The sequence below is a fragment of the Astyanax mexicanus genome, chromosome 21, assembly GCF_023375975.1.
Source record: "Astyanax mexicanus isolate ESR-SI-001 chromosome 21, AstMex3_surface, whole genome shotgun sequence".
Taxonomy (NCBI): domain Eukaryota; kingdom Metazoa; phylum Chordata; class Actinopteri; order Characiformes; family Acestrorhamphidae; genus Astyanax; species Astyanax mexicanus.
Window position 1 is genome coordinate 32940264 of NC_064428.1, and position 16738 is coordinate 32957001.

The window sequence follows — 16738 nt, forward strand, 5'->3', positions numbered from 1 at the left end:
TGGTCCATTCTTCAATTCATCATGAAACATTGAGACAATGTAAAAAACAACTGTGTGATTCATATATATGTGCAAAAACAGATACTGTTATCCTTTAAATTTGCTAATGATCTATATCTAATCTATATACCATACATTGTTCAACCTGCTTCTGTCATATATTACAGCTGTTTATTATGCTGTATATTTTATTATACCTCTTTTATTTCAGACACATTGTAATATATACACACATATTCAGAATCACACCCACACACACACACACACACACTCCTCCTGCTCCTCTCACTGCATCTCATAGCTCTATTTAATCCCGCCCACATTACCTCTCTCTCTCTCTCTGTGTCTGATGTTTAGTCTGAATTTGGAGTCCACTGTCTGCAGCTGCCCTGAATCTGATCAGTTCAGTGCAAACGAAATTCACAGCTTCCTTTCACCCCCCCTCCCCTTTAACCCCCCCAGCTAAATTACAGATAATCTACTATTATAAATGATGTACTCCAGTATATCACATATTTAATAATTCAGGGGAAATGCACTTTATATAATTGATATAAAAAAAATGTAGTATTGAGATTTAAATTGAAAATACAGTTAAAATACCATAATCTATTAGTGAAAGTTATTGTTCTGTTATAGAGCTCTGAGTAATGATGTATGTGTGTGTGTGTGTGTGTGTGTGTGTGTGAGCAGCATACTCCTCGCCAAGCCCCACAGCTCCCAACAGGTTTGTCGGCATCGGAGCACGGGACAACTTTCTAAACATCCCACAGCAGACACAGGTGGGCACACACACACACACACATATATATATATATATATATATATATATACGTATATAAACACATATTAACTGCGATTTATCGTACTTGTTCTTAAGACGCACGTTTTTATAGTGGATATTTAAAAATATAAATAAAAGAATGAATGTAAGAAATGTAAAATGCATTTATATTTATATTAGTGGTGGAATTTTTCTTATATTTGCTAGATCTGCTATATCTCAGCTTGTTTGTAAGGATTTCTGAATTAAAACTTAATTTGCTGAGTATAAAAAAAACATTCAGGAAGTGTTTGCTATTACACACATGCTCACAAAGGGGGGGATGACCATTTAAATGGCCTGGGGCAAATATGTAATGCCCAAAATTTAGTGTGTACACTGTCCCTTTAAGAGACTCCTGCGCTGAAAGCTTTAACATGTGTGTGTATATATATACATATATATATATATATATATAGAAAGAGAGAGAGAGAGAGAGAGAGAGAGAGAGAGAGAGAAAGAGAGAGAGTATACAGTACCAGTCAAAAGTTTGGACACATGCATTTAGTGTTTTTCCTTCTTTCTTTCTTTCTTTCTTTCTTTCTTTCTTTCTTATTTATTAAGGCATGAAATCAATAAAATCAGCTATTAAGACATGAAATCAAAGGGAAGGGATGACCATTTAAATCGGCCTGGGGCAAATATGTAATGCCCAGTAGTTAGTAAAGTGTACACTGTCCCTTTAAGAGACTCTTACACTGAAAGCTTTAACATGTGTATATATATATATATATATATATATATATATATATATATATAGAGAGAGAGAGAGAGAGAGAGAGAGAGAGAGAGTATACAGTACCAGTAAAAAGTTTGGACACATTCATTTAGTGTCTTTATTTCTTTATTTCTTTATTATTTATTATTTATTAAGACATGAAATCAATTAAATCAGTTATTACAACATGCTCACAAAGGGGGGATGACCATTTAAATGGCCTGTGGCAAATATGTAATGCCCAGTATTTAGTAATGTGTACACTGTCCCTTTAAGAGACTCCTGCGCTGAGAGCTTTAACATGTGTGTATATATATATATAGAGAGAGAGAGACAGAGAGTATACAGTACCAGTCAAAAGTTTGGACACCTTCATTTAGAGTTTTTCTTTCTTTCTTTCTTTATTTATTTCTTTCTTATTTATTAAGACATGAAATCAATTAAGGAACAAATATGCAATACGATTAAAATACCAAGAGTGTGCAGATCTGTCCTCAATTCATGTTTTTAACACTTTTAGAATAATTCAGCATGTGTTCCTGTACAGCTTTAATATGACTGTACAGTCTTCAATATTAAATTAAAAATGTAGAAAAATCATAAAAAGACACAAAAAAAAGGTTTGTCCAAACTTTTGACTGGTACTGTGTGTGTATTTCATGATGAATTCACTGACAAAATGGTCCAAAATACTTTTGATTAAACTAGTGAAGATCTGTTGTGGTCTATAGTTTTAATCTATAGTATTAAATTGAGATATTCAGCAGATATACAGTAGATGTTTGTCGTAGCATCTTTATAACTGGAAGTGCAGTGACATCTGTATCTGTGTGTATGTGTGTGTTTGTGATTAGTGTATGTGGTTAGTGTAGTGGTGTGTTATAGGCCAGATGTGAGCGTGTAGTGCGCAGGGCCTCAGGGTGTTTGGTTAGGGACGCTCCCCTTGTGAGTTTGGGACGTGGCCCGGCCCACAGCTGCCGAGCGCTGGCCTACCCGCTGCACGTCTTTCATTAGGGTCAAAACCACAGGAGCCACCAGTTAACTAAACACCAAACCCCCAGCACATGGAGGCAATCTCTGCAGTGTGTGTGTGTGTGTGTGTGTGTGTGTGTGTGTGTGTGTGTGTTTGTGTGTGTCTGTTTTGGTGCACATGGAAAAAAGTAGCGCACTGGATTGACTTCAAATGTGTGCATCATTTCCACATGAATAAAATATATTACATCAACACAGTTACAGTCGGTGCGTTTATATTTATATTGGCAGTAACTGTGTTGATGTAATGTAGTTTATTCATGTGGAAATGATGTACATGTTTGAGTCAAAGCAATTCAGTGCATCACTAATTCACTTTACTTCACTTTAGACGACAGACCTGCTGATTCGAGCTGATACAGCGGTTAAATACAGCATAGTAGACTTTTTCTTTCCTTTGAAAATACTTACGAAGAAGTTTATACAGTACAATTCAAACGTTTCTTATATTTCCTTATAAATTAACCCCTTAAAATGCAGGTGTAGGTTATACAAAACCCTTTTTTCTGCAGTAAAAAAAAAATGATTTACATTCTGAAAATTTGAGGGTTTTGAAATCTCCTACAGGACACTTGGAGAAGCTTCCTGTTTTCTCTCTACTCCACTTAATAATTCTAACCCAGATCAGAAACAGGAATCAACCCAAATCCTGCAGGTTTAAAAATAGACATATAAAAACTACACAAACATAATGAAACCAAAGGTTTGGAGATCATGAACTGTTTGATTTGCATTTAAAAATACTGATTTTAAGTTAAAGCTCCACTAGGTACGATTGAGATTTTGTGCTCATGGGCTCCCCCTACAGTTGCAGAGTGTAATAAACGTTTCATTAGAACTAAAGGTCGGAAAGCAGGTCGCAGTTCTCGTGAGCGTTGGTCGCGGCCGCCTCGGAAATCTTACAGATTCTGGTTTGAGCTCAGAGGAGCTCCGGCACAGACACGAGAGCACCGCTATTCCTCCTATTACACCTCAATGCAGCGCTGTAGTGAGTTTCAAGCTGTAATTTTACTTCTTTAAAAAGATCAAAAATCAAGAAAATCCTACCTAGAGCTGCTTTAGGAAAACAGCAAACTTTATAGTGTTATTCATTATTTTCTTTTTGACATAAGCAGATTTACTTAAATATATATTTTTTATATACTTTCTACAACAATTACAATTATGCTTTACAGTAATGTTCCTCATCACACATAAAAGCTTTTTATTTAATGTTTTATTTTTTTGTTTTATTTTATTTATTTAATGAATAAAAATGTTTCAGGTTTAGTGGTGTAATGTCAGACAGACAGCTGACAAAAACTGTATGACAACTGTATGTTCAATATAAAAAAATCGTAGAATAACTATTTGTCTTAACTTTTTTAAAAAGTATTGAAATTCTCTTTAAATCATGTTGAAAGATAATTTCTTTAGAAACTTGATAATTAGGCCCTGAAACTTATTTGAACTAACAGTGTGAAGTTTAAAGCTACCATAAGCCAAGGAGAATATTGATAAAAAAAAAAATAGGTTGTTCTTATAATTTGTCTAAAAAAAAATAATAATAAAAAAAAGTAATTTTTGAGTTTGCTCTCTCTGGATTGGCCAATTGATGACGCTAAAAATTGAGGCACAAAAAAATTGCGTTGTGTTGCTGAGTTTTGGTCACGTGACGACAGACTGACGGAAGAAACGCAGCGCTTGCGTATGCACTATTATTAAAAAAAATATGAAATTTGATAAGGGACGATATTTTTATGCGTGAGTTTAAATACTGTGATTATTTTTGGCAGCAGGGCGAGCTGACTTACTGATAAAACTCTTTAAAACTTGATAAATTAGGCCCTGAAACTGTTTTAGACTAACAGTCTAAAGTTTAAAGCTTCCATAAGCCAAGGAGAATATTGATTAAAAAAATAGGTTGTTCTTATAATTTGTCTAAAAACTATATTAAATATAGAATATCAATTTACATTTTTAAAGTATAATTCAAAGTTAAGAAAGAAAATAAATAGAACTTTGAATTGTTTGTAAGGTTATAAACTTTTTTCCTCTTCTGAAAAGTTAAGAAATTTGATGAATTTGATGAAAAGTTAAAGAATTTGATGAATCTTAAGATTTTTTAGAAAAGATTAACTATATTAAACTTAACTTTTTAATTAAGTATGAGTTTAAGATCAAAAGCGCAGCTAAGAAATCTAGTTATTAAATTGTCTGATTAGATTAGGCCTAATAGAAAAGTAATTGGGGCTAAATAACTGTTGAATGACAAACTAGAAAGCGAGAGAGAGAAAGAGAGAGAGTGTCACGTCCTGACTGTCTGGTTGCCCCCAGCAACCAGACATGATGTCATAGGCAGTTGAACATGAACTTAGTGGGGAGCGAGTGTAAGAAAAAAACGAGTGGACACTGCCAAGGATTAGAGAGAGAGAGACAGAGAGAGAGAGAGAGAGAGAGAGAGAGAGAGAGAGAGAGAGAGACACTACCAGTCAGTGTAAAGTTTATCTGGGTACCATAGATCTACCAAAAAGCAGCCTGCTCTCCACAGAGTCTCAGGCTTTCCTCAAAACTCAGCCAAAGTCTCTAAAATCAGCCTCCAGTAAATATGACAATCTCAAAATCTGCATAAATATGTCTACAAGTATCTGTTTAACAATCAGATTACAGAGTTCAGCAACTTTAATACCATAAACTCTGTATATGAGCCTAAACTTCAGTTCTTCACTCTCATAACTGCAGTATTTTCATCATTAACAACAGTTCTATATAGCTTTATAGGCCCTACAACTGAACCCTGGGGGACTCCACACAATATCGCTGCTGTCCAATGAAAAACAAGTATCTCCATTTTTGTCGATTTTTAGTTTTCTACATAATTTGAACAAACAGATTCTCCTTTACACAGTCTAAAAAAAATTGATGAATGGACAAATACATATTGTCCAAAATTACCTAAAATATATATATTTTTTACATTGACTCTCCTTGAAAGTTTAGAAGGTTTTTTCTCTCTTCTGTAAAGTTACTGTTTTGGAGATACTTGTTTTTCATTGGACAGCGACGAAATGCTAAACTGTTACCAAACCATAGCAGATCATAGAGGTTTCTGCTTGCCTTTAATTGAAATAAATAATCCAGATTCTTTGTAAAAGAGCCTAATACAATTACATTAGATACTTACTTTTTAAAATAAAAGTTTTAATTAATTATTAAAAGTCATCATAACTTTTTTTTTTCATGTAAATTGCCTAATTATTTATATGTAATTACTTAATTACATTAGGCTTGATAGTAAAAAATAATGTACTAATCGATTTATCTTTAGATCAAAATATATTTTTTGTAGTAATTACACAATTGCTCAGTACATTTTTTTTTAGAAAAAAAAATACTTAAAAACTAAATAATAATCAATAATTACATTTACATTTATTTAAGTGTTCACTTTTAACAGAATGTTCGGAATTTGTTAGTTTGACTTTGCTAGAAATCTATACTTTAAATTCCATGTTTCTTTTTTTTACATTTGGTTTGATTTAACGCAACTATTACTAAAACTACTGCAGAAATATTTACTTCATACATCTTAAATTAAATAAAATTAAAACAATTCTTTTAACTGTGGAATTGTGTAAGTTTGATAGGTAGATATAAAAAAAAAATACTTAATTAATTGTTTTTAATCATCGTTTTCTGCCTCTTTTTTTTACAGTCCTGGTTCCTTTGACAAGATCCCTCTGAAACGTACAGACTCTAGTCTGTAGCTGAAACGGGAAACACAAAGCTAGGTATGGACCGCGATTAGCATATCACACACCTTAATCAACTTAAACCTGCACGCCCCGCCCACTTCTCCAAAAAACACTTCAACATAAGAGTCCCGTACTGAGGAATCCAGAACGCTTCCACGATCGATTCTTCAGAAAGCCGGGAAACCTTTCACGTGATTCTCTAAAACCCTGGAGAATTTCCACATTCGTCCTTCCAAACGCCTGAAACAATTCCACATGATCCGTCAGCCTGGAAAACCTGGAAAACTGCTCAGAATTCTACAAATCTCTGCAGAAAAAATCTGGAAATCAACCACACAGACAGCACAGAATCCAGGATGTTTTTCGTGAAAAACGGAAAATGTCTGAAAAGTAACTGTTTTGGAACAACAGAAACAAAAGAAAATGACTTGATTCCATTTAGGATGAAGAAAAAAAAGACGTTTCGCTCAATTTTTTTGTAATTTTATCGAGGCAACCCGGATATGATATTGACCAATTGTATTTTTTCATCCTTATTTTTGTTATTTTTTTGTTTTTGTTTGTTTTAATCATCCACCAATCAATCACACGGCACGGAGATTCCAAGAGATTCCTAGAGATTTTAAGAGATTCCTAGAGATTTTAAGAGATTCCTAGAGATTCCAAGTTCACTCAGCCAATCAGAGTTTAAGCTGAAGCTGATTGGTGCAGATTTCATTATTTCTCTACTTTTAGTCCATTTTTTACAGCGATTTAGTGAATCATCTCCATGACATCATCTTTCATCATACTTTTTTTTTTTAACTCATCATCAACTCTCGACACCATTCATTCAGCTCTACTTGATTGACCCTTGCACCTGATTGGACGAGAAATGCGTAATTTTTGATTTTGCTTGCTCTGGATTGGCCAATTGATGCTGCGAAAGATTGAGCCCCAAAAATTGCGTTGTGTTGCTGAGTTTTGGTCACGTGACGACAGACTGACGGAAAGAAACGCAGCACTTGCGTATGCACTATTCAAAAATATATGAAATTTGATAAGGGATGATTTTTATGCGTGGGTTTAAAAACTGTGATTATTTTTGGCAGCAGGGCGAGCTGACTTACTGATAAAACTCTTTAAAACTTAAAAAAAAAAAACTTTTTTTTTTTGGCACAGCACAATAGGGTGGCCTTGGCACCGTCGCATTATTACACACACAAATACATACACATATACACACATACACAAACACATATACACAAACAAAACACAGTTTTCTAGCAATACCGAACAATAAAGCACACACAACATACAACTAATCACCAATCAATCAGTTTAAGCTTATCATCTAATTATACAGTAATATCAATATTAGCAATAGACTGAAGACAGTAGTGATGGATCAGTTCAATTAGTAAAGTAATGTAAGTCATTCAGCCTTTATAAATGCATGAACACAGCTATGAACTGCATATATGTAGCTATGTGCTGAAAAAAATCAGGTATAAAATCAGGTCAACTAAAAATGATAAGAAACAGAGCATTGCAGAGGGATTTTTGAGTTAACTCAACTTTTTTTATTCAAAACTTCACAGATGCAGCTGCTTTAAAATCAGTTTCAGACCCGGGTCAACATGTAAGGTTGACCAATCTAAGAAGCAGTGGTAAAAAATGTGAGTTCTGAGAAATTTTGACGTAAATAAATTGAGTTAAAATAAAATTATTTTATACATTTTAGCTGATTTAAAATCAAGTTCAGCTGAACCTCATTTACTAATCCTTTAAGGCTTGGCTTAGTGTATTTTTTTAACCAAACCGAGAGGAAAGAAGTAAAAAATGTGAGTTATGAGAAATTTTGAGGTACATAAATTGAGTTAACCTAAAATGATTTTAGCTGATTTAAAATCAAGTTCAGTTGAACCTCATTTAACAATCCTTTAAGGCTTGGCTTAGTGTATTTTCAAACAAACCGAGAAGAAAGACGTAAAAAATGTGAGTTATGAGAACTTCTGGCGTACATAAATTGAGTTAACTCAAGTCTTTATAAATTTGAGCTGATTTAAAACCAGTTTCAGCTGCAGCTCATGTACTGTTTCTGAGGCTCACCTCAGTATATATTGGTTCAGTTTGAAGAATATGAGTTGGGAGAGCTTTTGACTAAAAGTTGAGTTAACTCAAAAATGCTTTCTTAATTTCACCAAAAAGTGCATTTTGCAGTTTCAGCTATTTTAAAATCCTGAGGTTGACCAAACTGAGATACAGAAGTACAGAATAGGAGTTAATTAATTTGAGTTAACTCAATAAATGAGTTGTTTGCTGCAGTTATAAAGGCTTTATATGAGACTTACTGTTACAATATGTTTCAGTGCATCAGTTTTAATGCTACAATTTTTAACTTTTAGATTTTCTTCTCAATTTGGTTTCATTTAGTTTTACTATATATTTTTTTGTTCTTATCTTCATAGACTAGTTTTAACAGGTTTCAGTTTTTTGTGACGTGGGTTTATTACAGCTACAGGATTCAGTGCATGCATTAGGTTTAACTTTTCACATTAGAAATACTGGTTTCTTTTAAAATCAGCTCAGCAATATCAGTTTCATAACTAACACTCCGTCACGTTCATCATCAGTGTTTCTGTGTTTCACTTTACACTCTGTTCTCTTCTGTTCTGCATTTTCTCTTCACAACCAGATAAATCCACATTAAACATCCTCCATAACATACAGCCTGTCATACACAAGGTAAAGCATACATATATACATATATACACACGGAATTGCACTATGAAACTATGATATACTTCTAAAAAAAAATCCTTACAGCGATCAAAGGGAAGAATTTCATTCAGTTCGACCCGTTTTATATTCATTTTATTCTGTTTTTTAAACCCTAACGTGAACAAACCAGCAACAGCATTAATATCACTATCATCATTAACCCTAATAAACCCTTAAAATAAACCCTATAATAAACACTACATACACTCAAAAGTAGGGCTGTCACTGATGATTACGTTAAAACACCAGTAAATCTACTAATTTTACTCTATATGTCCGAATATATTTGTGTACACCCCTTTTAATAAATGCATTAACCTACTTTAATCACTACTTAAGTGGCACCAGACATCTCTGCAGCAGAAAAACATGAACCTATTGGTTGCCATAGTCACCCAATTCTTTAAGGATGAGTTTGCGATAAGTTTGGATGAGGGGGGATAATGAGCTGATCATCCAACATCCTGACCTCACCAACTCTTTGCTCTTGTTACTGGATCTAATAATCTAATAGAAAGTCTTCCCTGGACAGTAGAGGCAGTTACTCCAACAAAATGAATAGGTGTCCCAGTAATTTTGTCCATATAGTGTTTTTCTCTGTTAGATAAGTTCATCCATAGTTAAGTAGACTTACCATATATATACAAGTTTATTAAGAGTGAAATTAACATGCAAAATAATAAAAATACACTCTTTAAAATAAAGGTGATACAACCGGTTATTTGAGTGATGTTGTAAAATAAAATAAATAAAATAACCTCAAAAGATGCTAAAAATATTTTTTTATACCTCAAATAATGCAAAGAAAACAAGTTCATATTCATAAAGCTTTATAAAAAGTTCAGAAATCAATATTTGGTGGCATCTTGTCATGCTCTCCTCCACCAGTCTTACACACTGCTTTTGGATAACTTTATGCTTCTCACTCCTGGTGCAAATATTCAAGCAGTTCAGTTTGGTTTGATGGCTTGTGATCATCCATCTTCCTCTTGATTATATTCCAGAGGTTTTCTATTTGGTAAAAACAAAGAAACTCATCTTTTTTAAGTGCTCTCTTATTTTTTTCCAGAGCTGATAGCAGATTTTTTTGGGCGGCATCCCACAGGGCTCAGTTTTAGGGCTTCTGTAGTTGATGGTTAAATCGGGCTAATTATGGGATACTGCAGTTATGAGGGTAAAAAACAAAAAAATGTGGGAGTATGTACATGTTTTAGGGACATGTTCTTCCATATATTTCTTTAACAAAAATAGTTTTGTAGGACATAAAAAATTATTATTTTATGGCATCACTCAACAAATCTTTTTGTAGCACCTTTATTTTTTTATTATTTAGAGTGTATATAACACAAATGGATATCGATAAACTGTCTTCAAATGTCCTCAAAAAGCTTATTGTCTTACTCTAAAAGAGAACAATAAGAGAAATTATTGCAATATTGCTCAAGATTTGAGGTAAATATTAAACTTTTTTTTTAATTTTGTTTTTTAATTAAATCATCATGACAGCCCTACTGTATTTCCTAATTCAGAGAAACACTACATTCATACACTTTACATCACATTTTCAAAAGATCAAAAACACTGATATCTCAAAATAACTGGACTGCCTAGCTGTCAGTCGGGTGTCAGGGATTCCCATTGGCCGAAACCAGCCCGATACCACGCCCCCTTTCTTCCTTTCTTGGCTCTTCCACCACCTACCCACCTGCCCAATGCATCAAAGTGCCTCAGTAAATACCCCCCCACCCCACCCCCTCTATATGCAACCTGCCCAGCATTGAATTCAGGGTGTGTACTCGTGTATAAGCTACAGAATCAGTGTACTATATAATGTATCATGGCTTAGCAAGAACCAGAACATAGGAGACTGGGAACACGGCAGTTTATAAATATATAAATATATACTATCCAGGCTTAATATCAATATGCTCGTACATGCTGTATATATATATGGAAATATGTATAGTAGCTCTTCTTCTGTGAAATACGGCAGTCTAGTTATTTTTGGACGCTCTTCCTCCTCTTCCTCAGTAAAAAAAATAAAAATCAGTAAAATCATCTCATCTCCGACCCCATCTTCATCATAATGATATGAGTTATGACCACCGGGTCCAGGCCTGTATGCTCCGCCCACAGACACGCCCACTTTCATAGCAACTGTTGCTAGGGTGAACAAACCAGTTTTTTTTGTCCAATGGTTTCATCTTGGCTCCAGAAACTGTACAGTTTTGACTGCAAATTAGCTGATAAATATAAGTGTTTATTGATTATTATTATTATTATTATTATTATTATTATTATTATTATTATTATTATTATTAGATAATAATTATATTATTAAACTAGACGTAGAGTCAATGTAGCAGTTCAGAAATCAGTATATGGTGGAATGACCCTGGTTTTTAATCACAGTTTTTATTCATGCATCCTGGCATCATGTTCTCCTCCACCAGTCTTACACACTGCTTTTGGATGACTTTATGCTAATCACTCCTGGTGTAAAAATTCAAGCAGTTCAGTTTGGTTTGATGGCTTGTGATCATCCATCTTCCTCTTGATTATATTCCAGAGGTTTTTAATTTGGTAAAATCAAAGAAACTCATCATTTTTAAGTCTCTTAATTTTAGGAGCCATGCAGATCAGAAAATCCACCAATCAGAAAGCATCTATAGATATTAGAATCTCTATTTACATAAAAACTTACATGAAACAATATTTATGCAAATATTCTGTAAGAATTTATCCAACCTAGCAACAGTATCTATGGAGGACTGCGTCTGTGGGCGGAGCTTGTATTGGTATTGTATTCTTTTTTTGAGAAAAGTGAAAGTGTTAGTGCTTCAGATATGGATAAAGAAAGAGGTGTTTGCAGACTGAGCCGTGTGCAATGTGTGGGTAGATACAGTATCTGTTCGTGCGTATCAGAATTTTACGAAAGTAAAACTAGAATAAAATGGGTGTTTTTTCCTAAAGTCCACTCGTCCTGGACTCTAAACTCAAGGGCCATTGAAATGTTGTAAAATGTTGGGGGAATATTAATAATATTTTCCATTTTACTATTTTTTAAAAATAAGGTTTTGTTTGCTATCTTTATTTTATTTTTATTTTTATTTTTTTGGTTTGTTTTAAAACTGTTGGGGTGGGTGAATGAAAATGTTGTAATTTTACAAAAATGTAAAAACAAGTGTATTAGAATCCCATCTTTGCGCTCGTTTTGTTCATATTATATATATGTATATGTATATATATATATACATATACATATATATAATCACTGTTAAACAAAAGCCTTGTATCTCATTCTTTTGTTTGTTTAAATCTGGAAGTTGTTTTTCACATTATGTCAGAATTTTATGATGAAATGATCAATAGAAATGCTCCAAAATGGCTTGGAACATTTTTTTCTACATTGACTTCCATTGAAAGTTACTATTTTGGAGATACAAGTGGAGATACAAGTCTTTGTGTGACAGAATCAATATATATATATATATATATATATATATATATATATATATATATATATATATATATATATATATATATGTGAACATTTCTTCTGACTACCATATGAAACATTACTTCTTTTCTCGTTTTTGTATCAATCAGGGAGGGGTTCATATATTTCTAGGTTGTGACAAAAGGCATTTTATTCAACCTTTAAGAAATTATATATATTTAAAAATATAAAATGAAATCCTCATATAAAATGAGGTCAACAGAATGGATGATATAGAGATTTGACCACTTTTCAGCTTCATAAATGTCCTTATTTTCCATTTTTATCTCATTTACACCACAGATTCACTTTAAAACTGGAGATGTGATGCGTCAAAAGTGAATAGTCGCGTTTATACCTACAGTATAACTGAAAGAAAAGGTGTTTAGTTGTTGCCTTGGTCATGATGAAGTGTGAGATGTGTTAACTGGAGCTCAGTATTTGCTTGGTAGAAGTTTTTGTAGAGTTTGTAGGCAGTTCTTCTCAGTGCAGACGGGTTTGCGGACGAAAGCGAATCACGAGTCACGAGTCACGAGTCATGGAGAGTGAATCATGTTGAAAAATGACTCTCAGACCAGGCGGTCCGTCCCCGAATCCCCCGGCTCATACGAAGTGAAGCCCACCCACCCCCCTGTAAATGACCCCTCATAGTGCTCGTGGCGTAGTGTTTAGTAGTAAGCAAGCATTTAAAGGTTGTTCCCTTCAAAGTGCCTTTTGTTCACAGACTCCATCTTGTAAAACATGGAAAGTCCCAGTTCTTAAAAACAACAAAAAAAAAAAGACCTTCATTTTTTCCTCGTCCCTTTTTTTCAAGCTTTTCGAAGCCGTATATATATAGTATATAGTAATACAGGAAATGGATGTGATTTAGTTCTTTTTATTGTTCAATACTGGAAAAAAAATAATCAAAGACAAAAAAAATATTCTGCTTCTTTCTGTGTTTCCACAGTGTCTTGCTCTCTTTCCCTCCTTTCTCTCTCAATTTTTGCGTTATATGAGGAGTCGTCCATCTTTTTATCTTTTCACCCCGTCCTGTACCAACCTCCACAGTTTCTCCCCAAATTTATCCCTAATTACCCAATAAATTTCTCTCCAGCTTCTCCACAACGTATCCCTAAATTCTCCTCAGTTTTTTCCAAATGTCTTCCCAGTTTTTCACCAATTTCTGTTCAGTTATTCCACAAAACTTTTTAATTTCTTCTGTTTTCCAACCTTTCCCTAATTTATCTCAAAATTCTCTCTAATTTCTTCCAAATTTCTTCCCAATTTTTCCTTAACTCCCCTTGTTTCTCTTCTTCATAATTTCCCCCCAATTTCTTGCTAATTTTCCCCCAGTTTCTTCCCAAATTTATCCCCAACTGCCCATTAAATTCCTCTAAAATTCCTCTAAAAATGTCTTCTCTTTTTTTCCCCCAAATTCTTTTCAGTTATTTCACAATTACTCTCAAATTTCTTTTATTGTTCCCCAACCTTTCCCTAATTTATCTCTAAATTCTCTTTAATTTATTCAAAATTTCTTCCCAATTTTTCCTTAATACCCCGCATTTCTCTTAAGTTTTTTCCCAATTTGCTTTCCTCTTAATTTTTCCCTAATTGCTCTCCAATTTCTCCTCAATTTCTCCCGAGTTTCATTTTAATTTCACCTTAAGAGTTTCTCTCAAATTTCTCCTGTTTCTTTCCAGTTTCTTCCCAGATTTATCCCCAATATCCCATGAAATTCCTCTAAATTTCTCTCCAGTTTCACCCTAATTTCTCCACAACTTATCCCCAAATTCGTCCCAATTTTGCCACAATTTAAACCTTTTCTCTAATTTATCTCTAAATTCTCCCAAATTTCTTTACAATTTCTTGAAAATCACTTCCCAATTTCTCCTCAATTCCCTGTTTCTCTCTATTTTTCCCAATTTGCTACCCTCTTAATTTTGTCCCTAATGGCTCTCCAATTTTTCCTCAATTTCTCCCAAGTTTCATTTTAATTTAACTTCAGTTTCTCTCAATTATTTCCCTAGTTTCTTTTCATTTTCTTCCCAAATTCATTCCTAATGTCCCATAAAATTCCTCTAAAATTCTCTAATTTCTCTTCAGTTTCTTCCTAATTTCTTCCCAGTTTTCCCCCAATTTCTTTTCAGTAATTCCACAATTACTCTCCAATTTCTTATAATTTTTTCCACATTTCTCTAACTTATCTCCAAATTTCTCCCCAGTTCCCCTCAATTTCTTAAGTTTATCCCTAATTGCTCTCTGATTTCTCCCAAGTTTTATTTTAATTTCACCCCAATTTCTCCTCGGTTTCAAATTTCCTCAAATTTCTTCCTGTTTTCCTCCGTAACTTCTCCTCAGTTTCTCCTCACATTCTCCCATTTCTCAATAACAGACGGGTTGTTAAAGAAGAAGAAAAACAAATGCAAACCCCTTTATTTTCTCCTCCTCAGCAAAGTACCCCCCTCCTGCCCCTCTCCCCTCCACATTGTCTGTACGCTTCTTATTGTTACGCCATACCGATCTTCTCTCCCATTCTACTGCTTCTTCTCCATTGTACTGCTAGTGTAAGTGAAATGTGGCCATTCGGGCTCTGTGGGGTCGGTCAGCTCTAGCTACAGTAAAAAAAACTGCCCATAAAGGGGCTGATCCTACAGGACATGCCAGTGTAGTTAGATGGGATTTTTTTTTCTTTTTAATGTTTTTATTCTTTTTTTTTTTGCCTTGAATGGGGCTTTGGGGAGGGTTTAGGAGGTACCATATCTTGTAAATTAATGGTGGGGAAACTGACCTGAAGCTTTGCTGGACGTGCTGAGCACCGGGCCAAATTATGCAGCTCGCGGTATTTAAAGAAATTTTTTCTAATTTATTTGTTTGTACTGAAATTTTTGTACTTTATTTGAAATTGCTTTGATGCTTTCTATCAGGGTATGGTCCAGAAGGTTCTCTCGAAGAGAAGATCGGACCTTAAAACTTTATATAAAGCACCTTTGTATTGTAGAGCAGCCAGGCTACTTTTACGAAACTGTTGATCGATGACTTGCTATATGAGCACCTTATTGACAGACCTGTTAAACGTGGGGCAGGGTGCATCGGACTTCAACGCACTTAAAGAAAAGCACAGAGGAGTAAAGTCTAAAAACTTTTACAAAGTGTAGAAAATAATTTTGGAAGTATTGCTGTAATTCAGTCAAATCAATGTCAGTATTAACAGTGAAGAACAGGAGGGCCTTCTTTTATATATATATATATATATATATATATATATATATATATATATATATATATATATATATATATATGCAGATTTTTTGTAGACAGGCACTGCATTTGGGCTCCTGTAATTATAAAATAAGACATATCCATCCCTGAAGTCTGGTGCATCGCACTGCCTCACCAGATCTGTCTGTTTCTTGCTTTTTTATTATTACTATTCTTCTTCTTATTACTATTTGTTTGCTTTCTTATTGTTTGTGAGCTGCAGAGTCTTAGGCCTAGTGTAGTAGTAACCCTGCCTACAGATTTCTACACCATCCCACACCAGCAAAGCTGTGTGATCTATTGGTGTTCTATTAGCGCCCCCTAGTGGACCCCGGTGTTCTGCACCTCCAGCAGCAGCAGCAGCTTTTATTTTATTTCAGCTAGCAGCCCCTCAGAGCCCACTGGCAAATGTGCATGTGTTAACTACAGATTCCTTTCCATTATAAAGAATAAAAAAAAAAACAGTTTGTAAAGAGCAGCAACTGGTTGAATAAATGATGTTCTTGACTGTACAGATGTGTGTGTGTGTGTGTGTGTGTGTGTGTGTGTCTGATTTCCTTTATTGTTCCACAGCAATTTACACAACATCTACTATTAACAGCACACATATATACATATTTCTAGACTCTATAGAGAAGTAATGCTAATAGATTAGGACTCTCTGGAGAAGAAACACCTACACAAACCTAATGACACCATGCTTCCCAATGGCAAAGGTGGGATGGATGGTGGGATTTAAAGCCCCCCAGCATTGAGCTGTAGAGGAGTGGAGGAACTGTGTTCTCTGGAACGATGGAGCTCCGTCCAATAAAACATTTTGGAATACTTGATTTGGATATATGGGGGAAAGGATGGCAGTGTTCATCCAACCTCCTGGCTTTGGAAGTGCCTCAGAAAGTTCCTCAGGATGCTTCTTGAAAGAGCAGTAG

At 34.3% G+C, this 16738-nt stretch overlaps 1 protein-coding gene across 8 annotated transcripts in view; it reads left to right on the forward strand.

The window, feature by feature from the left end:
- The window catches only part of nfixa (nuclear factor I/Xa), a 189875-nt gene extending 173554 nt beyond the window's left edge, over window positions 1-16321 (forward strand). For 6 of the 8 annotated variants that reach the window (XM_049469469.1, XM_049469468.1, XM_049469464.1 and 3 more), the window contains 2 exons: window positions 694-782; window positions 6268-11116. In XM_049469469.1, coding sequence (XP_049325426.1) covers window positions 694-762 — 69 coding nt within the window. In that variant the 3' untranslated portion in view covers window positions 763-782; window positions 6268-11116. Of the gene's footprint in view, window positions 1-693; window positions 783-6267 lie in introns of all 8 variants that reach the window. The other 2 variants (XR_007427942.1, XM_049469463.1) reach the window with 2 other exon arrangements.
- Window positions 16322-16738: the final 417 nt, after the last annotated feature.